The sequence below is a fragment of the Erpetoichthys calabaricus genome, chromosome 2, assembly GCF_900747795.2.
Source record: "Erpetoichthys calabaricus chromosome 2, fErpCal1.3, whole genome shotgun sequence".
Classification (NCBI taxonomy): domain Eukaryota; kingdom Metazoa; phylum Chordata; class Cladistia; order Polypteriformes; family Polypteridae; genus Erpetoichthys; species Erpetoichthys calabaricus.
The window spans coordinates 272,266,538-272,290,567 of NC_041395.2; the positions used below are offsets into that span (position 1 = coordinate 272,266,538).

The 24,030-nt window shown below is 34.7% G+C and overlaps 1 protein-coding gene across 4 annotated transcripts in view; it reads left to right on the forward strand.

Annotated features, from left to right (window-relative positions):
• zmiz1a (zinc finger, MIZ-type containing 1a) overlaps positions 1 to 24,030 on the forward strand; it is a 295,579-nt gene that overhangs the window by 171,981 nt on the left and 99,568 nt on the right. For all 4 annotated transcript variants that reach the window (XM_051923788.1, XM_051923787.1, XM_051923789.1 and 1 more), the window contains 2 exons: positions 15,258 to 15,371; positions 20,857 to 20,962. In XM_051923788.1, coding sequence (XP_051779748.1) covers positions 15,258 to 15,371; positions 20,857 to 20,962 — 220 coding nt within the window. The remainder of the gene's footprint in view (positions 1 to 15,257; positions 15,372 to 20,856; positions 20,963 to 24,030) is intronic.

A 24,030-nucleotide genomic window follows, 5' to 3' on the forward strand; every position in this document is an offset into this window, starting at 1 on the left:
GGGTGACTAAGCGTCTGGGAGTGGAGGATTGTTTATTATTGATTATTGAATATTGTTTATTGTTTATTGGAGTAGTGTGGAGTAGTGGTGCTTTGTGCACTTATTTATAATAATAAAGTCAATTCTTGGACTTTTATCTGGTGTCTGACGTCTGGTCTGAGGGTTCAAGGGGTCACGGGGACCCTTAAACTGTCACAGCATATAAAATGACTTCTCTCCCACTCTACACTAGCACTAGTAAGGTAAAACAATATACCAGTGCTCTTGTGACTGTGTGCCCTGTATAATTAGTTCACTCACAAAAACAACTGCAAAAACAAGTGTTTTTCTTTTTTAATTGGAGATAACATTGTGAAAGCCAAATTGCTGTAATATTTTCACAGGGGTGAATGTAACATTCTTAAATGTTAAAAAGGTGGCATCATTTTCTCTTGGTGTAAGAGTATATTACATGACTTAGGCTATTAGTGCAATCATTAGATCTCATGATATATGATGCTGCATCCTACTCTGTGTCAAAAAGTACTGCGAAAACACTGTCCCCATCAGCAGCCTGACCTACCCAAAAAGTGTGTTGTTCATCTATTAGAACAGATCATATTATCATTGCAGATTGCTTGCATGAGTGTCTCACACCTTTCAGAACATTGTGCATTGAGGACTTTTCCAGAAACACTATAACACAATGTCAACATTAAAACAGCTCTTAACTAAATTGATTTGTTATATGTATTTACCTAATGTAGATGAAGGACTTGTATAAAATAAAAATGGATTGGAGATGTAGTGTGATACTTCATAGTTCCAGGAAATTGAGTTTGAATCTAGGCCTGAGCACTTCCTGCTGTTTGTTTTGGGTGTTATCTCTAGGTTTGAGTGGAATTTCCCTTGAGTACTCTTGTTTTCCATTTACATCCCAAGAATATGCAAGTTAGATTGATTGGTAACTCTGAATTGGCCGGTTTTCATAAATATGGATGTCAGCAAGAGTTTGTTTTCTGGTGAATTAGCACCTTGTTCATGGCTGATTCCTGCCTTGTGCAGAGTAACGCTGGGATATGTTAAAAAAAAAACACACACATTTATATTGGATGAGTGGGGTGTCGGGTATTTAACTGAAGCCCCGTAAGTAGTTTCCCTTTTATATAATTTAATACCTGTGAGCTTGCGTTGTAGAGGATTTGAACTTAATGTTATTCAGTGTATTTTGCATTCTGCCAATATTTTACCCATACTTCCTTGGATGATTTTGCTGTGCTCTAAATCAGGCAATTTTGAGTTTAAAGCCACAGAACAAAATATGCTACAAATTCTATAAAGTACAAAATTTTAATTATAATTACAGAAGGAGCAAAACAGGATGGGACATGTACTAAGAGGAATTGATTGCAGTAAATAGTGCTGCTGCGTAAACAGGGAGGAAAATAAGTGAAGAGGAAAACAAAGGAAGGATATGTTTTAAAATCTGAAAGATGGTAAATTATAGCAAGAAGTGAAAAGTGTTGCGGTAAACAAAATGGAGGAACTGCCGACAGAAAGACCTGGGGCCTCATGTATAAACGGTGCGTATGCACAGAAATGTTGCGTATGAACGTTTCCACGCTCAAATCGCGATGTATAAAACTTAAACTTGGCGTAAAGCCACGCACATTTCCACGGTACCTCATACCTTGGCGTACGCAATTTCTCCGCTCGATTTTGCAGACTGGCGGCACCCAGCGTCAAAGCAGTGCTACTGTTCCTGTGTGGTCACCCTTTCTTGCTTAGACCCACATTCCTGACGCGCCTTTATAAATACACTGAAACTAACTGCATATTGTTTATTAGTGTAATGCATCTGATTGTAATTAACCTGCAGCAATATAATGGTCCAGGGAATAGCCATAGTATTCCAAATACCATAACTGCTTTAGCATTGTTACTCTCCTTGCATCTTCTTCTTCTTTCAGCTGCTCCCGTTATGGGTTGCCACAGCAGATCATCTTTTTCCGTATTACTCTCACTGCACCACTCGGAGTATTTATATCACTGTATCTGAGTGGGGAATCACAGCAGCAGCTGATTGGAAAAAGAATGATCGGTATACAGCATGAAGCAGACGCTGCCTGAGCCATGGCAAAATGCTTCAATGACTTTCCTGTACGGACTTCGCGGTTTAGAAAAAGTTTCATCCCAAGAACTATAAACGCACTCAATCAGTCCATCAAGTGCTCCTTGTAGAACTGTTTGTACTTATAAGTACAATTACCCCACTGTAAACTTGCACTACAGTTATAATATTGCACAACCTGCACCACTTTATAAAGTGCGTATGATGACGATATCATTTTTAAGATGAAATGCAGCAAAATATGTTGATTATATTATACAGATAAAACTTTAACTTCATTTACATAATCTGTATTGTTAATAATTAAACATGTGAGGACACAGTGCCGCAGCGCTAGCTAGTTCAGGGATTGTTCCTGCATTGCGTTGTATTCTTGCTGGTGCTGACGCGACACTGGAAGGATAGACGGATAGAATAATTAAACATGTAATATGAAGATATTTCAATGTTCCTTAAAGGTTTTGAAGAATCGGCTTTCTAAGCTTACAAATGGCTTCACGTCTATTACAGAGCTGATTGTGTGGCGATTGGATATTTGGAAAAAGAAAGTAAGGACATGAATTGGAGGTTAGTACGTTTGAAAAAGACAGTACTTCTGTAATAAATTATTTCATCGAAGGTCGCGCATGGCGCAGCAAGTCTCTTGCGTGAGACGACCAATCACTGCGCCACCGTGTTCCCATGTTTAATAACATGCTTTCATTCCTATCATCATGAAAATGATATCACATATACATCTCAGTATTTTAATTATTCAGAGAGCTGTAATATCACGAATGTAATGGATTATGTGTCCTGTCGGAGAAAGAGAAAGCCCATTTAAGAAGCAGGTAGTGATTCGAGCACATAGATGATCAAATACAGAACAAAGCATTTAACGTGCTTCTTTAGTTACAATGGGATTTGAGAAACTAGTAAATTAAACGATTTTAAGATGAAGTTTATGATGTTCTACTTTAATGGCAAAATAAACTACGTGATTAAAGTGGAAATTTCGAGATTAAAGTTGACATTTCGTGCTTTTTTCCCACTGTGTGCCTATTTTTTTTGTCTGTACCCTAATAAGCTTTCATATGACACTCAGACGGTAGGCTACGACTCGCCTTTTCACGGCGACTTTGATATGTGACTTCTTTTTTATTTCGGGCATTGTGCAACTTTGTGAACTTGAGCTTTCGAGTTTCTCCGACACGCTGTCACTCGATCAACTTTCTTTTGTTGTTTATATAACTGTTTAAACCAACAAATAGTACGTTTTTCTTTTGCCTCCACTTGGTATTCGCTGAAATTCTTATATTTTCCCCCATGCTTTTCCCATTGTCTTTTCACAGAAGGCTATTTATATTGATTTGCATATTCAAAGAGGTGTAGTTCTGGGAGGAGTTGGGGTGGGACAGAAGGCGCGTGCACGTGCGTTACTTTTCACGCTGATCAGGATTTATGTAGCGGAAGAACGTGGAAGGTTGCATACGATTTTTCTGTGCATACGCACATTCCCGCTTTTGTGCTATATGTTATTTACATGTTATAGTGTGAGTTCTACGCACGGCGTTATACATGAGGCCCCTGCTGAATGGCAGATAGCTAAAGAAGAAGAACAAGAATACTATTGAGCCAATCCTTAAATTGAATAAATGGTAACACCTTGGTTACTGTTGGAATATAAAAAAGTGTTGGAATATAAAACCGATGCATACTCTATTAATTAGCTGTATCATTTTTCAAAATTTTTATAAAGTGTTCCACAGTGGAGGTTTTGTTAGAGGTTGTGTACTAAAGCTACACTTTGTTTAGCAGTAATTTTTTAAAACCCTACTTATGTCATTAGTTCTGGCAAAAAAGAACGATTCTGAGGTCTTGGTATTGGTCTGAAAAAATACACTACAGACGGTAGGCAACCAAATTAAAGAGCACTATCATTATGGAGCACAAATATAATTAAATACAATGCAGCAGTTTATTTAAGTGTATGTTAAAATAAAAATGTATTTCAAGGGATTTCATAGTGGAATAAAGCATTACTGTAGCTTAGTGTATCCACCCACCTTATACAGAACAACTCTTAAAACTTTTACCTTTAAGGGGGGGGGGTGTAAATGTATCAGTCTTTAATGAGTACTTGTAAAATGTACAAAACATAATATTCTGAAACCTGCAGAATCCAATTGATTGTTTACAGTACTCTTGGAATTTACTAGATAGGTACACCCCTGCCACTTTGAAATTAGTAGTATGATAGATTTATAAATAATTATATGTTTATTCTACACCCTGTAATCTTTTGAGTTGTGCTGAATAGATAAGAAGCTTTTCTCAAGCTGCATGGCCATTTCAAAATTGCTTGTAAATTTCTAGTATGGATAAATTTACAGCAATGATAAATTGGATCAGGAAAGATTAAAACATTAAAGTCAGTAAGGTTATTCTGTAAATCAATTGTATTTAATTTATGTCACGAATGAGAACTTTTTATTTTCAAGAAGATGGAGCTGGTGCTTATTGTTCAGAACAGCAATCATAAGAATTAATGTACTGAAAAATATTTTTGTTCAAAGAAGTACTGGTAAGTCTATAACCTTCAGTTAATTCATTCTCTTTATGTTCCATGTAAAATCTCAAATCTCAGACTCAGATTGCTTGGCTGATGGAGTCTTTATTTTTATCATGCCTTTTGGTCCACTAAATACTAAGATGTCCTTGCGTTAATATTTTGTCTGTTTGATGTCTGTATACTTGATTTCTGAACAGTGATGCTGTACTGCTAGATGGCAGTTGTATCTGTCTTTACTTCCAAGATGATTAATCCTAAAAACAGTTTTGTTTTTGTATATTAAAAATGGCAATACCATGGATTGATGAAGCAACCAAAGTCATTTATCTGTTCAAGCAGCCTCTGTATAGTCTTTGCCAGTATTGCCAACCAATGTTGCAATTATTATCTCATTCTTACTTTTTAATTAAAACTCTTGTTTACTTAGGTGGCCTTTTCCCTTCCATTCCTCGGCCAGAAAGGCATTGTAGTGTGTAATTTATTTTTTTAAGAAATTTACAAAGATTTCTATTTTTCATAGCTTTTAATACACAAGGGTCTCATTTTTAAAATTCTTCTTTTCAATTCATTAATTTCTATAGAGTTTGCTTCCTTAATTGTATCCACAATAGTGTCAATTAACAAAAAGCAGAGCACACACTGTTACATACAATAATGAATGTTAAAGAGAAGTAGCTTTTTCCACCATTGTGCTTCCAAGCAATCCATAGCTTAATTAAACATAAAAATATAAAACTGCTCAACATTTTAACTAGCAAGATTATAAAAATATCTTCATCTCTGTGCATAAAACATATGTATTTTTTATTTTTTTAATAAAAACCACAGAGTCCCTCTTAGGACTACCAAGATTCAAATAAATAACAGTGGTTAATGTAGGAGGCTGGATAAATTATGAGTTGGCAGTAACAATTCGGTTTTTAATTCAGTTAAATTTTTTTTTTTGTATAGCACTCTTCACTGTGTACACGCTCAGAGCAATTACACATATTTACAGTTATAAAATGTTAATAGCAAGTTCCTAAACCATTCAAGTTTTTACATACATTAATACAAACATTACATTTAACACAATTTAAATGGTTGTGTTGTCATAATTTGTTTATGTTAAAGTCAATTAATGCTACAGTTGACAGGACAGCTGACAATGGATGAGAAGAAAGCAATAGCATTCCTGGACAAATTGAAACTCTGGGTTCCGCAGACAGTTATAACAGACAACGTAGCAGGCAAAGTCAGAACATAATGACATCAACAAAAACCTGTAGCTACGTTGTTTTCTTTAGAACACAGTCAAAGAACCACTGGTCCATACTGACATAAACATGAGTCAGTAGGCCACATGATTTTTACACTGAGAGGATACTAAATGTCATACTCTGTGGTAAGGTGCTTGTGTTGAATTGAGATCAAAAAGAGGTAGTTAATACTGTATATGTCTATAAATAAGACTTCATTCTGTAAAATAATGCCTTAAAGTAGGCAACTGTGCGAACTTTAGAATGTGCTAAATTAGTCTGACTCCTAAATTTACTCATCTTCTTGCCAAGAGGATTCCAGTTTAGTGTATTTTTACATATTCTGTAGCTTCAATAAGAAGCCTTTTTGGGGAAAAGCAGTAAAACATGTGCATTATGTTCTACGCTGTTACCAGAACTGTGTGCTTTACTAAAATTATAATTATTAACATCTTGTTTGTTTTTTCATGTTAAAAAAGTAGTTCGTTTAATTCATAGCTATGAATTATCATTATGTATTTTAAAAAAAAGTTTTGAGAAATGAGAGAAAAAATTACATGAGGGACAAAATATAATTGAAATATAAGGAAGACCAACAATATTACTGTAAAGCAGTAAATCAAAGAGAACCAATTTAGACATCGAACCTTTAGTGAAAAATATTTCACAAGTAATTAATTTCTCTGTTTTAATGTCATACCTGTTGAAACTGAATGAGTAATTGGCAAAAGAATCTGGCCCGTGAAAGGAGTGCTACTGTACTGTCATTTATAATAAAGGACCCCATTTAGGTTAATAAATACATATTTTAACTACAGTATAAGCTCACTTTGAACCCAAAGACTGGAAGCTAAAAAAGTATGGAAATGTGAAGTTTAAATAAACAGAGTTCACAGAGAGTGGTAGGAATTAACCTCCAATTATAATAAAATGAAAACTTTCAGACACTAAAGTCCACTAGTGATGAAACCCAAGAGCCTTTTCATAAATCCAGTGTTCATCTCTCTAAGGGCTAAAATGTGACATGCTGAAACACAACAGGAAACACTAAAGCTTAAAACCAGCAATTTTGTTGAAGATGTTATTTGCAGGTGCATGATGTGAAACAACCATATTCTTCTCTAAAACCTTTGTATCGTGTAGTCTCACTAAATAGTTTTTAGGGACTAGGATAAGGTTTGCATAAAACCAGCCTAAATAAATATTTAAAATATAATGAAAATAATCTATTATAACCACAGTACATTTTTTTAGTTGACAAAATCACTTCTGCTGAAGACACTTTTCTGTAATAGCATTCTTTGAAAAACCAGTTAAAAAGTTTTTCTTAAAAGGCACATTGGCTTTACTGTTAAATTTAGGTCTTCACTTGAAATGGGTTTTTATTTTTCTTGTCTTTCAAACAAAAAAAATAAATAAACAAAGGAGGAAACTGTGTAATTCTTGCTGTAGACGCAATTGTCTGACGTGAATTTAAAGCAGGTCTTAATGGTTATTTTAGAGACTGACGGGGAAAAAGTAACTATGGAGAGGTAGGATAGTTGAAAGTTGAAATATGCGTGTTAGGATATGAAAATAACAGTATTATAATAAACTGCTTTTTGATTGTAACTTTTATTGATCACAGAATTGTACATGGAATTTTACGCATGCATATACATTTTATATCCATATTGTTCACAACATGCTATATTGTACCTAGTCAATTTTATGTTAGTATTTGAATTAGTATTACTTTTTGCTTGTCCATATTTTGGAGTGGCTAGTTTACCTGCATGATTAACAAAATTGCTTTTGGGTAGTTGTAACCATTACAAATATTTACTTACAAATGAAGTGTTTTATTTAGAGAAGACACCTGTTTTGTACTCCTTGCTGCCGCTCAGGCTGTGGATCTTTGTCACTTTTATGGAGATATTTATACTGTGAAAATTTTAAATATGACCTGTTGTTAAGCTTTGAAAAAGAAGATCCTTAACTGGTGAAGGATATCAGATATAATATAAACATGAAACATTACACCTGTAAAAATGACTGGAGAGTATTCATTCTATTTACTTAGTAAAGTTGGATCAATATCTTCTCCAAACAACTTTTAAAACCTGTCATTGTGTCTGCTTTAACTTATATAGTATAACCCATTTTGAGAAGACTGGGGAATGAGAAACAAAATCTTGGCTGGCGGTCAGTCCATCCCTTGAAAATTAAAAACATATTCAAGCTTGAATTGTGGCAAACAGATGTGCCATATACGTATATCTTTGGAAAATGTAGGAAACTAACATTTGAGGGAAAAAAGGAAATGTTTCTTTTTTGAAATCTGTATATCATGGCATATTCATGACTATTATAGATCTCTGGAGTGAAGTGTCAATAGATTAAATCAAAGTATCAATGGAGTAAAGTATTGGATTGCAAGTTCAAGAACTGTAACACTGTTACTCTTAATGATTTTAATACTCCTTAATTGAGGTCAACCAGAGTGGCTTGATTTCTTTCACAAATATTTGTTTTCCTGTCCCATACCACCCCATTACTAACAGTGAAACCTGCATGTCACAATTCATCACCTATCAGTTATGCTACACCATTTTCAACCTTTTTTTTAAATTTTATTACCTTCAGCTTCATTACAGGCTGTATCTTGACTCTACCACATTTGCTCTCCTTATCCATACCACATTTGTATATTTTTCCATACCTTACAACATATTTTTCATCCTATCTGTCAATTTTATTGTTTCCTTGGATAAATTTGAGCATTTCTATATTGTATTAGTGGTACTTGCCAAATGTGAACCATTCCTGCTGTAAGTTGTTCAAGGACTCATACATCCTTAGTATAAGTTTAATTATTTATTAATCATCTTGTTTATTACTGTACTAGCAAAATACCCGCGCTTCGCAGCGGAGAAGCAGTGTGTTAAAGAGGTTATGAAAAAGTAAAGGAAACATTTTAAAAATAACGTAACATGATTGTCAATGTAATTGTGTTGTCATTGTTATGAGTGTTGCTGTCATATATATATATACATATACACATATACACACACATATACACACATATACAGATATATTATATATACATATACACATATATTTTTTATATATATATTTTTTATATATATATATATATATATATACACATACATACATACATACATACATCGGGTATCTATCTATCTATCTATCTACATATACACACATAGATGCACTTACAATAACATAGAAATCAATATAAACAACATTAACATCATTATCATATGAGAATATGAAGTAATATATAAGAAGCACATATCATATAAATATAAATAATTAAACAGTAAAATCTTCTTCTATAATTTTCTACCGTGGCTTTTCGTTGGTCTGTCCAGGATTTTAAATCACCTGTAGCTTGCAAACCGTTTCACCTATTGACTTGAAATCTGGTACACATATAATACGTCACGTCTGCTATCCGCTTTATGGGTGATGATTGTATTACTGTTTTTATGTTTATTTTATTTTAGAATCAACTCCTATCTGCGCACACCAGGGCGGCCGTGGGCAGATGCATATGGTGTATTCACTCCATGTTATCGTGCATTGCGCTGTCACTGGTATTTTGATAAAAGAATTTGAACAATATATAAGAAGCGTATAAATTATTAAACAGTAAAACATTAACATTTAAGAAGTAAAGTTACATTGAGTACTACTGCAGTGCCTTCGGGTATACCTCATTTTTTGTTTGCCCATTACATGCTTAAATGTATACATTTTTTGGTGTACCTACCCGAGAACACGCGACATATAACCGAGCGTGGGAGAAGCATGGATTTTAAACACGCGTTGAGTTCATCTGCTGGTCTCCCTCGTGGAATAACTGGTAATGTTTGACTAAAATGTACAGCGAGTAAAACGACATTACCTCCTTTTTTTTTTTTTACGATCTCTGAGATCTTGCTTTTTTCGATTCAAGGCTTCATAAGCTCTTTTATGTGCCATGGTGTACTTAATAAGTACTAATTATCCCAAACCATCATCTTTGAATGTTGCAAGACTTTCGCCTTGTATGTAGATCGGGGTAATTACATTCATTGCATTCCTAGTCTGAATCACAATGTGATTGTATGGGTGGTTACCTGGCACTGTAGGGTTGCCACCCGTCCTTTAAAATACGGAATCGTGCCGCGTTTCAGAATGAAATTGCGCGTCCCGTTTTGAATCAATACTGGACGGGATTTATCCCGTATTTTTTTTATAATTTTTTTTTTAAAGCAGCGTGTCATGCAAATCATCCCACACGCATTTTATGAAGATGCCTCCTTTCCTACTTTTGATTGGGTAATACTTGATGTCATCGTTAGTTTGATTGGTCTTTTTAACTGTCCAGTGAGGAGGGCGTGTCTTTTAAGTAGAGTCTGCAAAGTGTTGGCACTGAGATGTGGCGTCAGCGCCATAGTTGAAGCCCCTAACGTTGCGGTCAGCAAGTCGGCTAACATCCGCCATGTGCCGTCTTTCAGTTGCGAGAAGCAGATCATACAATGGTTGAAACTGTTGCCCTTAACGTTGCGCCACGGCGTGTGGTTCGTCTATACCTCGTGTCTTCTCATTAAAGTTTTATCTCGCGAATATGTTATTGCAATCCGCAGCGGGAGCGTTTCTATAAACTTAATTTAAACTTACGTTTTACACCGTGCTTTGTTTCCCTTATGAACATGCTTGTATGCTTGACTCGCTCCGTTCTCAATTGTTTAATTAATTTTTTGCTCTTCGCTGTTTCCGGCTGTTCCTCCATTTCCCCCTACTTCGTTCTTTTATCTCGCGAATATGTTATTGCAATCCTTAACGGGAGCGTTTCAATAAACGGATTGAAAATAGTTTTGCATTTACCTTTTTAGTAAAAGGCGAGCTTTTAAGCCTGAGAAATCACCCCGTAAATGCACACGTTTAATTGCACATGTGTTAATATGTATGGTTACACAGTATTAAGAGACAGTGAACAACGTCAGTTACCTTTGTTCCCGCGTTTGATAAAAGGTGAGCTTTTAAGCCTGAGAAATCACCCCGTAAATGCACACATTTAATTGCACATGTGTTAATATGTATGCTTACACAGTATTAAAAGACAGTCAAAAATTAACGTCATTTACCTTCGTTCCCGCGTGTGACTCGTGCTGTAAATGTCTTCCTTGTTTTTAGTTCACGTGATTACGTAGGAGGCGTGATGACGCGATACGTGACTCCGCCTCCTCCATTACAGTGTATGGACAAAAAATATGTTCCAGTTATGACCATTACGCTTTGAATTTCGAAATGAAACCTGCCTAACTTTTGTAAGTAAGCTGTAAGGAATGAGCCTGCCAAATTTCAGCCTTCCACCTACACGGGAAGTTGGAGAATTAGTGATGAGTCAGTCAGTCAGTGAGTGAGTCAGTCAGTGAGGGCTTTGCCTTTTATTATTATAGATAAATAAAAGCACAAGTCATTCACTATGACTTGTAATATTAAATATGAATATCTGAGAAATCCTTATCAGACACTAAAATGTAAAATGAGAGGAAGAAAATGATCAGTCTGGTAGTTATGAAAAAATGGTGCTCTAGACAGACAAGAGTTCATCATCAGCTTCAGTCTAGATGACATATTAGTGACAAAAACAATAGATTATTACTTAATTAATTAATTTGACTGATTTTAACCTCCACATAGACACTTTCTTTTAATTGAATTATTTATTTATGAATTTTGCATTGTGTGTTTAGGATACCTTTTTTTAATAAAAGCACACAGGCAATTTTTTCACCATCAGGTTGCTTTGTGTGGTATTCTCTTCTGCTCAGCTCATCTCTGTCATGAATATAGACGGTGTCGGGTTCATGATGCTCCCGGTGGCACCCAATAGTGTGGAGCCGACCCACACCATCACATGTACCCAAAAATAAACAACTATTATTCTGCTCATGTAATAATGGAGCTGCAAATGGCTGAAATGTAGTGAGTATAACACTCCAGATTTTTTAAAGAAGTCTTTATATGAATAAAAAAAACTTTTTCGCACCAATATCAACTAAATAAAACATAAAAAATAGCTGTTTTAGAAATTTCTCTTCAAAAATTGTTTTCCTCATGACATGCTCCTAAAAACCCATACAGTATGTAAAGATGCTAGATTATAGATAATAGAGACCAGGCCTAAACAAAATAGAAAACCAATAAAAATAAATCCGCTTATAATGGAATTAAAAGACAAAAGATAAAAACATCCATCCATCCATCCATCCATTTGCCAACCCGCTGAATCCGAACACAGGGTCACGGGGGTCTGCTGGAGCCAATCCCAGCCAACACAGGGCACAGGGCAGGAACCAATCCCGGGCAGGGTGCCAACCCACCGCAGGACACACACAAACACACCCACACACCAAGCACACACTAAGGCCAATTTAGAACCGCCAATCCACCTAACCTACATGTCTTTGGACTGTGAGAGGAAACCGGAGCGCCCGGAGAAAACCCACGCAGACACGGGGAGAACATGCAAACTCCACGCAGGGAGGACCTGGGAAGTGAACTCAGGTCCCCAGGTCTCCCAACTGTGAGGCAGCAGCGCTACCCACTGCGCCACCGTGCCGCCCAAGATAAAAACATTTTTATATTAATACAATCAGTCTTTCCATGTTTTCCCTACATCTCAAAAGATATGCATATTCATATAATTGGCAGAAATAAGTATGATGTGTCCGTGTGAGTTTGTGACTGGAATTCCATTCAGGGTTCATTCTTATTTAGACTCCGCACTAGATAAGGTGTGCTCATAAAGGGGTGGAAGGATTTTTTGTTTAATTGTTAATTTATTTATCAAAATTTAAAAAAAATTTTTTTTATAAATTAATTAGAGTAGCAGAGCTTTTTGTAGTTCAGTGCAATGGAATATGGCATAAGTATTTGATTGATATAACTGCAAAAAGATACATGTTCAGTATGTTCATAGCTATGGAGAACACACTTTCTGAATCAATAGTGTCAAGAGACACCACAACCTCTGGTTATAAGTCTTAATTTAGCATTCTAAACATATTTTAAAGGTCCTGATATGGTGGTTTAGGTCTAAGATTTTTTTTTACTACAGAAGGTAATTCTGCAGACAGCCAATACAGGATTAAGTCTACCTGTATTATTTATCTCCAGGTTCAGATAGTCTTACGTAGATTATCCAGATCAAGAGGTGAATTAAGTGACATTCTGGGGAATGTCAACAGGTGCATCTGCTGTTGAACACGATCTTATTTTCTGATCCTCACAGAATTCAATGTTGTAGACAGAGCTGCTTATTTTTGAATGCAACCTCTTTTGAAACCACTTGATCAGATAGTATTGCAGACAAAGTATTGCAGACAAATTTTTCTACTGTATTTTCTCAGCATTTATCACTGTTGTCTGATTAGTTCCTCTCATGCCCCACTTAATCTTTTGTAAGGGTTTTTTTTTATAAATAAAATGAAACATTAGAAACTTTAAACAAGTAAAAATGATAGCATACAGTAGTTCAAATCGTATCTAAATATCCAACTGTGCGTATGTTATTCTGAGCACAGAGATGATATATTTGAACAGACAGGCATTTTGTGTCCAGTCAGATCAATACATTTTCAATTTTTACATTTTTTTCGAAACAACTAGTTCATTCTTTATCTATTGTCAAGTGATTAAAATTATGTTCTACTCTAATCCCAAAAAATGTATAGCAGTTATAGATGTGAGCTTCAATTTTTTCATTGAGTAGTATTTCTTCATACAGTAGTGACTCTTAAGAAACATAGTTTATGAATAACTGAAGACACCAAAATGATCATCACAAGAAATTAAAGAAATGTCTTAATCTTTAATATTTAGCATCTGTTTGAAAGCAGTAACAAAATGCTGCAACATTGGTGTGTTGTTTCTTAAGCATAGACATGTTATTTTTTTCAGGTATGAATTAATCTCCCCCATTGGTGACAGGCTGTTGTTATTGGATGACTTATATTTTATATATTTTATATTTTATTTTAATAAATTTATGTTTCTCTGTGTGAGTAAATGCACAAGAATATATACTCAGTGGTGTTGAATACTGTTGTTTTTTCTCTTCTTAATTAGGGAGATTTAGTACAAGCCTAATGATGAACAGTCCGAGTTATGTTTCGACTGCTAGAAACACAGAAGATGTATATAGGTAAAGGAGAAAGCCTTGAAAGTAGAAGGTTAAATGGCCTATTCTTGTCAAAGAGTTTTATTGTTTTCTTAGGTAGGATTTTAATCAAAATATAAGTCATTGACACAGTGTATAGCCTTGATCAAGGCACTTAACCACTCCATCCTCCAGATGAAACAGGAAAATTCATTTGACTTTTAAGCATTTGCTGTTTCTCTGTTAGACATTTTTATACAGTACACTTTTATTAATGCAGTTGTGTAATGTATTCAAAATCAAAAAATGATATGAGGGTGGTGTGTCACAATGGCACACCACACAGCACTCAAAACCCTGGTACAGTCCCAGAGTTTGGTGCCTTATAGTAGGGATACCCCTGTTTAGGTTTTGAAGGGTTGATATCCATCTCCAATTCCATGTTAATAGAAACAGCTGATTCTAATACTTTTTTTTCCCCACTAAGCTCCTGCATAATAGCTATATGTACATAATCTTCATGTTCTGTGATAGTGTTTTCCGTGGTATTTTTGCAATTAATATGAACTGTAGAAAGTAGGTGTTTTTATTATCTTTTATAAATAAAATGAAATATGTGTATTATTGTGAAACCATCAAATAAAAATATTTACTAAAATACTGTAAATACAGTCCTATAAAATAAATGTAACATTTTTATCCATACTACAGTACATCTACATCTAGCATTAACAAAAAAGCTGAAACAAAATGAAAGGATTACCATATTTACAATTTAAAATTCTAATAAAATGCTCATAATGTTTATCAAGGAGTTACAAGGGTCACAGGCTTAATCTTGTTAGTGACACTAGTGTATGTTCAGTTAAAAAGCCTATTGTTTATTAAGTAGATAGATAGATAGATACTTTATTAATCCCAAGGGGAAATTCATTAGGTAGTAAAGTAGAAAGTAGTGAGAGCAGATAGCAATATATTTATATCTATAAATATATATATGAAAAAATGTGCAAAAGCACAACAAATGCTATAAATATAAAAACTGTATGTTACACATTTAATTTGACAAATTGTCTGTGTGCAACATTGCTTCTAGTAAATATAACTGGTAAGTAGTTTTAGCTCAAGTAAATCTGTATGACTGGCATGCAAAAATATGTCTTTGACTCTGATCTCCCTCCCTCTTTTTGATTTTGTTTAAAGCACTTACAAAACCCTGCAAATTTCCAGACGGCAGCGACGGAACTCTTAGACTGGTGTGGTGATCCTCGGGCCTTCCAGCGACCTTTTGAGCAGAGTCTGATGGGCTGTTTGACGGTATGTCACCTCTGTCTGATCACATCCTCCCTCTGATGCTATGGTACATGTCGACTTGTCAGGGTCCAGTAACAAAGGTTAAAGAAACAGTCACACTTCATATGTGGTACAGCCCTCCAAGCCAGTTTGAGGCATTCTTCCTTTCTGATAAGATTGAAGAGCATGGTTTGTGTTAAATGGCCGTGAATGTGAACTTAAGCAGGGTCATAGAGAATCACTGGGTAACATGAGCAGTACTTATGCCTACAGTAAATCCAAGATAAAGGCTGAAGATTATTCTGATACATTTATGAGTTAGTAGCATTCTTCAAAATATGAAGGAGTAAATGTAAAGTAATTGCAATTTGATATTTAAATTAGTGTTAGTTAAATGTTTTTAATACTTCACCTGCTGAATTGCTGAAATTGCATAAGCACTATAATCATTTTAATGATTCATGTTAAATCTGTTTTAAAAAGTTACTCTACATCTTGATTGTTATTTTATAAAGACACAAATGCCAAATATAATTTTTTCTTGTTCTAGTATAGATTCTTAAAAAATTTACAATTAGTGGTTATCTTGCAGTCTTTGATCAAGTCTGATATTTTTTTCCCTGCACTTTTTACAAATTGGTACTTTCAGATATCTAAATTAAAATATATATTGTAACTCATTATTGATAATACATGTTAATTGAAGAGGCATGGATACAGAAACTCTAACTGTGAATGCTTCGATTAACTCACCAGCAAAAGTTGGTTACAGTGTTGATTTAGATGTTTTAACATGTTCCATTAACTATAATATGACACAAAAAGAAATATGCCGCTCTTTTAGCTGAAATGCTCTCATGCAAATTCTGTAGTTTGTTGCTCTTTCATGAAGCACATATGCATCAGACTAGTGTCTGTTAATGTGATCAATAGTTCTTGAGTTTGTCCTGTGAAAGGAACCAGTAAACTGGCAGCATTTTAAGATAATTTGCTTTTAATACTGTGCAAATTAACATTTTTGCCAAGTAAGACAAGGATAAGAAATAATTATAATTGTATTGATGTACCTACCCACCTACATAAAACTAAACAGACAAGCAGCTACTGGTAAAGAACAGTAAATATTTATATTACCACTGTATAACAAAAAATTTGCTTCCCTTTACTGCAGAATTACGCAGGGTGGCATGGTGGTGCAGTACACCAGCTTCAAATTCTGGTATGGTCAGACTCTCATTGTCGTAAGATAAATTTGTGTGGCAAATGTAAAATACTATTTTTGTGCCCATCAACTCTCACCGGGCTTACTCCTCTGTTCTCCTTGTATACATAAGTCCAGTAGACAGCCTTGTGATGGTGCTGCTGTTTTGAATGTCAATTGTGGTTTATTATATTTGGTTAACACCTTTACAACAACAACAACATTTATTTATATAGCACATTTTCATACAAAAAGTAGCTCAAAGTGCTTTACATAATGAAGAAAAGAAGAATAAAAGACAAATAAGAAATTAAAATAAGACAACATTAGTTAACATAGAAAGGAGTAAGGTCCGATGGCCAGGGTGGACAGAAAAAACAAAAAAAAAAACTCCAGAAGGCTGGAGAAAAAAATAAAATCTGTAGGGGTTCCAGGCCACGAGACCGCCCAGTCCCCTTTGGGCATTCTACCTAACATAAATGAAATAGTCCTCTTTGTAGTTAGGGTTCTCACGGAGTCACTTGATGCTGATGGTTATACAGACTTCTGGCTTTTAATCCATCCATCATTGTTGGAACATCATGGTGCTTTGGGTAGATGGTGGTGGCACAAGCCACCACCAATAGGACACCGGAAAAGAAAACAGAAGAGAGAGTAGGGGTTAGTACAAATTTTGAATGAATAGTTATTATAATGAATTGGATATACAGAGTGTCAGGATTAAATTACAGTGAAGTTATGAGAAGGCCATGTTAAAGTAATGTGTTTTCAGTAGTTTTTTAAAGTGCTCCACTGTATTAGCCTGGCGAATTCCTACTGGCAGGCTATTCCAGATTTTAGGTGCATAACAGCAGAAGGCCGCCTCACCACTTCTTTTAAGTTTTGCTCTTGGAATTCTAAGGAGACACTCAGTTGAGGATCTGAGGTTGCGATTTGGAATATAAGGTGTCAGACATTCCGATATATAAGACGGGGCGAGATTATTTAAAGCTTTATAAACCATAAGCAGAATTTTAAAGTCAATTCTGAATGACACAGGTAACCAGTGTAGTGACATCAAAACTGGAGAAATGTGTTCGGATTTTCTTTTCCTGGTAAGGATTCTAGCAGCTGCATTCTGCACTAACTGCAAACGATTGATGTCTTTTTTGGGTAGTCCTGAGAGGAGTGCATTACAGTAATCTAGCCGACTAAAGACAAACGCATGAACTAATTTCTCTGCATCTTTCGATGATATAAGAGGTCTAACTTTTGCTATGTTCCTTAGGTGAAAAAATGCTGTCCTAGTGATTTTATTAATATGCGATTTAAAATTCAAATTACAATCAACGGTTACCCCTAAGCTTTTTACCTCCGATTTGACTTTTAATCCTAATGCATCCAGTTTATTTCTAATAGCCTCATTGTATCCATTATTGCCAATCACTAAGATTTCGGTTTTTTCTTTATTTAATTTGAGAAAGTTACTATTCATCCATTCTGAGATACAGGTTAGACATTGTGTTAGCGAATCAAGAGATTTGGGGTCATCAGGTGCTATTGATAAATACAGCTGTGTGTCATCAGCATAGCTGTGGTAGCTCACGTTATGTCCCGAGATAATCTGACCTAATGGAAGCATGTAGATTGAGAAGAGCAGCGTGAATCTGAAGTTTAGGATATGTTGTAATTGTTTTCGCATTATTTTTTATAGTTGGCACACAGGCAGGTTAACTGATTTGCTCAAGATCACACAATGAATAGTAAGGTAGGCAAATATTATAAAGACAAGTGTTAAACTTCCAACCTTTTGGTTTAAACTCCAATGTCTTTGCCAAAACAACATACTGGCTGCTGTTTACCATGCTGCCAATGCATGCTGCCAATTGTGCTAAGGTACCCGCTGCATTCTCCTCAACAGCAAAGCACTCACATTGTGTCTTTCTGCTTTCTTGATAGTTGAACCTGCTTATACCCTCTGGGTGTTACCATAAATCTAGTATTAGCAGCGTACATGTAGGCAGAGAGAGGCTTTTATGTACATGATTATCACCTGCCAGCTGTCATTCCAGAACCATTTAAGAAGTAGAGTTTTTAGCGCCTAATTTCAAAATGAAAGCCATAGAGCATTACAGTCTTCAAGCAGTGCAATCATAAACTTGGTATCATGAAATAAAATATATATAAATCAATTCTAGATTTGGAGCTCCTGATATTCATTTTAATAAAAAAAATGCCCCTTTCTGAGGTGTATATTTTTGTTTTTATAAAAAGTCAAGAGTTGTGGGGTACCAAAGCTTGCCTCTATACAAGTATATTTTGTAGAGCCCTTTTCTACTGTAATTGTGGAGAAATGTGTGGTGTATAATAACCAGGAATTTCCATGTCTTAAGATGTATTAAAGCAGCCTTCCAGTGCTGTTAAATTGCTTAATTATAAGGTAAAGTACTATGTAGCAACATAAACAAAATAGTAAACAACTATTTGGTACATATTTCTGTTTTAATTTTTTTGCATTGGAAATGTCAGCATTTTCATAATTAAGTCCCAGTACAAACAATCTAAATAAGATATAATAAGAAACAACTGCGGCTTTATTATTTTTACAGTAAATCGTTTGAATGTTACAGTCAGCAGTAGTTTTTGTGTCTAATAGCTACTGATAGATCTCACTTTTATATGTTTAAATATGTTTAAGGCCATCACTAAACTTTATAACTGAATTTTTTTGCAAATATATTTTTTCTTCTTTTCACTATGTAGACATAAGTCAGCATAGATATTAAAAGAGGACAAAAATTAAGTTGTGTTGCTTATTTCATTGTGTTCCAGTATTGCAGTGAAATGCTAAACTTTCACGTGGGATAATCTATTTATAATTTATATAATTTATGGTGAATAAATTGTTTTTTGGGGTCTTTACCTAGATGTTTGTTATGTTTGGTGCATGTAAAATACAAACCAGATGTAAGAGATGACACATCTACTATTAAGTAGTTTGAAGTAGTCCGAAAGTACTGTATATACTCGCATATAAGTTCTCCCGTTGATAAGTCGGGGCTTGATTTTACCATGTAATTTCCGTTTTTTTCTAATGTCGGTCGTTTAAGTCGAATGCGGAAAACTCCAAGAGATTATGATATGCTAACGCCCACCTGAAAGAGTAACCAATTGTGCCTACGTGACCACACGGTAATTCCTGAACTATTCCGAAGTGACGTTTGCACTTTTTAGTGGTTTTTGTATCTCACTCCTTCATACACCTTTATCATAAGTGCCTCCCTTATCTACGATGGAGCATTCGATCAGAAGAAAATATGAAGCTGGTTTTAAATTAAAAGTCGTTGAAGTGGCGAAAGAAATTGTTAAATGCATTGCTGCAACAAAATTCGATGTGTCCGAGAAACTGGTTTGAGATTGGAGGAAGCAAGAAGATGTAAAAAAAAAAAAAAAAAAAAATTAAATGTTGTATTTTTGAACAGGCGTATAAGTTGGGGTCTGATTTTATGATCGATTTTTCGGGTATCAAGACCCGACTTATAAGCGAGTATACACGGTAACTGTTGAACCTGTGTTTTCAGATAAGGTTTGCTTTATAAGTGGTGCATGAAGTCTGATGAACATGCCTCTTCTGTCGTGTCAGAGATTTCTAATAGATTTAACAGTAGTTAAATAATGCTGTCACTGATGCATTTTCAAATTACATTTGTGGTGAATTTATGACTCCCATTATTTCTGTGCCACCCACTCCAAGGAAATCTTTAATATTACTCACTGAGAAGATCATAGTAATTTGTTATTTGTTTATCATTAAGTGTTTGAAAAACAGAAAAAAGAGGGACAGTTTTGATTTCCTAAATATTATGTCAAAGGGAAGCTTAAGAGTGATTATCAAATAGTTGATTATGAATGCAAAATTAACATTTTAAATTCCTGCTTAAACTGCACTCCCCGCTCTATTAAAAAAAGTACAATTTATCTGAAAATGTAATGCTGCATCTTGTCTGTTTAGTTTTCAGATTTTTCTTCTTCCTGATTCCTCTACGTAACCCTCAGTGTCTGCACTTTAGTTGTCCCATTGTTTATTTTTCGATGTATAAACTTCTCAGGTTTGCTTGCAGGATTAGGAGTTAGATTATTAGTCACACTTTTTGCTTAATAATTGAAAATCTCCCAAACTAAAGGTTGTTGATTGCATTTTGTTAAGCCTTGATCTTTACAAATGTGTACTGTTCATTTTTAAGTTCCCTCAACAATTCTGAGAAATCACTTTAAATCAATGTTCTTAAGCTGTTAGAACTATTGACATCTATACTTCTTTTGTTACAGGTTGTCAGCAGAGTAGCTGCACAGCAAGGTTTTGACTTAGATCTTGGATATAGGCTTCTTGCAGTATGCGCGGCGCACAGGGACAAATTTACTCCAAAATCAGCAGGTAAGATATAATGACATTTTTTTCTCATGCATTTTCATAGAAAGTGTGCACACTTTATTAAAAGTGTTTGGAATATATCCAGAGTCAATTGGAGGTTTCATCTGAAACTCATGATGGTTTTTATAAAATGAATTATGAGAGCTATTTACGTGATAGGGGGATGCACTTGAACCATGTTTTATCTGTTAAAACACTGACACTAATGTAAGGCTTGCATATCTCGTGTGCTACTACCTATAATTAAATGTGATAATAAGCCTTTATTATGGTACCCTTTACCTAATACATATCAAATCATTTGCTTGCCTGGACAGTGTTTTATTGCCAATTTTTTATATTCTTCCTTTTGATAAGCATTGATGTTCATGGATCATACATGTATAAATGTATACATTTATTCTTAGAATACAGAATTAACTTTAAATTTAGAAGTACCTAGGCTCGCAGAGAAGGGTAATCAGATACTTAACATCATGAATGCTAATTTGCTGTTGCCATTTGTTTATGAGTGCCTAGATCTCTCTTTGAAAAACATAAATTACAGAAAATTGGATATTAGGCATTGTAGAAAATAAAATGCAGGAGAATTGTATTAAGAAGGCATATTTCATTTTTATTGTATTATAAATGCAAAGTGTATTAAATGTATGTTTTTGCCAATGCTGCTTGTTGCCCCCAAATGACTGGAAAAGAATTGAAGATATAAGTGAAAGGTGCATACTATATATTTATTTGTACAATGGCACATTAAAAAGTTTATCATGGTTTGATGTTCTGCTAAGGATCTTGCCCTATTTTAATTTGTAAGTGGAACATAAAGTTGAGATTATGGATGTCAGTAATTTAAAAGAAACCTATTTAGTCTATCTTATAATTTCCTTGTGTGTGTATACTGCCAGTAGATATACCTAGGAGACAGAATCTGAGGATTGTTTGTTGCATCAGTTTTTCCCTCAGTCATCAAGAATAGAACACAACTACAAAAAGTTTTTTTTTTTACAACATCTGCAGAATCAGTTGTTTCTTCTGAAATCTCCTTTGCCTTCTTGTACATTTGTCAGCACATATAATTCTTGCTTTCATGTAGGATTATTTTGGAGAGTCTTGGGTGAAAGGAATTGATTATTTATGTCTTAATTTTTGCTTGAAATCTGTGTTTCGTGTCAGAGACGGGATCATTATTATTGGAATAAAATATTTCTCAGGCTGTGGCTACACTTCAGTTAGCTGAAGCAAGGACATTGCCACTGAGATCAGTCAGTGTGAATGAAGTTTAGCTGATATAGCAAATTTTGAGAGTGATGGCTTTGGTACATTCATATACTGTACCTTGCCTTTAGTACATGTGTTTTGCATTTATATTATTTATTTTTTGCTTCTGCTGGATCAAGCTTTTTTGAGTTAGGGTGGTAGTTTTACAGCAGAGACAACCAAATGCTGTCTCTTTGTTTCCTTTCATTTTTTAATTTTATTCTTTTACTACATTTGTTTTTTATATCAGCTTTGCTAGTTTGCTTTTATGATGCATAGTCCTTAGCTTTGGTACCAAAAAGGAATATGTCTTTTTTGTTATTGTTTTAAATACTAAGCAAAAAATTACAAAGAGCTCTTCTCTGCAGAGCAGTGTAAAGATCACCTCGCTTCTCTACTGCTGGACTTGCATTCCCAATACCTTTGTCACAAGGGCATTCAGGGGCCAGACAGGGGGACGGCAGAATTAGAGTCTACAGAGAGTCTTGTCAGAATTATGGCTCTTAAAAACCACTCTTGGAGGCCTCAGGGCAAAATTGTATTGAAAGTGCACCCAGCCACTGCTGAGAAACTACAGTGAGCACATCATATGACGACTTGGGTGGCGGCAGTGAGACGGACATTTGATACCAGAGACAGTAGCTTAGAGTCTGCCTTTCAGGACTTTTAGTGGGAATAAGATCATTCACTGTCACTGTGGAAATCCTGCTTACTAAAGGATCATTGTTGTGCCATATAAGCAATAAGATTTCAGTTTGCAATTAGGAGGAATGCTGATGTATTAATTTTAATTAATACTTTTAAGTTTAATTAATCTCTTATCTTTGAAGTTAAATAATTAACTACATGCTAATCATAAGAAAAAATATTTTTGATGATTTATACTTCATATCTTTTCAGTGGAGATTGCTTAGTATTCCTGCTTCACCCATGTGATTCAGCTTCAAACAGAAGGGTTTAGAAAACTCTCAGATCTATTATGAAGCAGGCAGAATCCTCACTGTCTGTGTGAGCCTGCTCAGCTTCCTTTGCAAAAGTAAAAACCTACAATAACAGTTAAAAACTTTAAAAAAAATATGTAATTAACAGTATTTTGGTAATTTGTGTTAATTTATTCCTTGGATAAACCTTTAAGTGCCCCCAAATGGAGTAGGGAAAATTAGTAAAAGTTAATAAAGATCTGAGTGCATGCAGTGTGCTAAGGAGAGTGTTTCTAATGATTTTTGACAAAAATTTGAAGATTGAATATGAATTCAGTTAAAATTGACAAACATGGAAATTTAACTAAACCAAATACCATTGAAACTATGAAATTGACATACAATATTTAAATACTGCGGTGTTCACACTGAACTTTCATTATGTTGTTAAATTGATAGATGAATATATAATGTCACCACTAAATGGCAAAACATGGATTAGAGAATTTGAATTTATTTTGTTTATGCAAGAAGAAGAAGAAGCACGAAGGTACAATAACTAAGGTAATATGAGTAAAATTGAAGTGTGTAAATGCTGAGCAGCTGCTGCAACTTGGAATTTATGGAATGGCCAGCGAGGCTGTTGTATGTCTGGATTTATTACTTAATTAATTTGGCTGGTTTGAGTTAAAGTTTATTATAGACCAAGCAGCAGGGCGCTATAGCTTTTGTAATGTTCATTAGGCTGCAAGTGACTATTTTCATTTTTGTTAGCATTTATTTGGCCTGAAGTACTAATGTAAATCCTCTTTAGGTACTTAGCAGTTCCACTTCCTATGGGTTTGTGTTGTTGTATTATTTATTTATTTTTTTAAAAATTTACCAGTAAGTGACTTA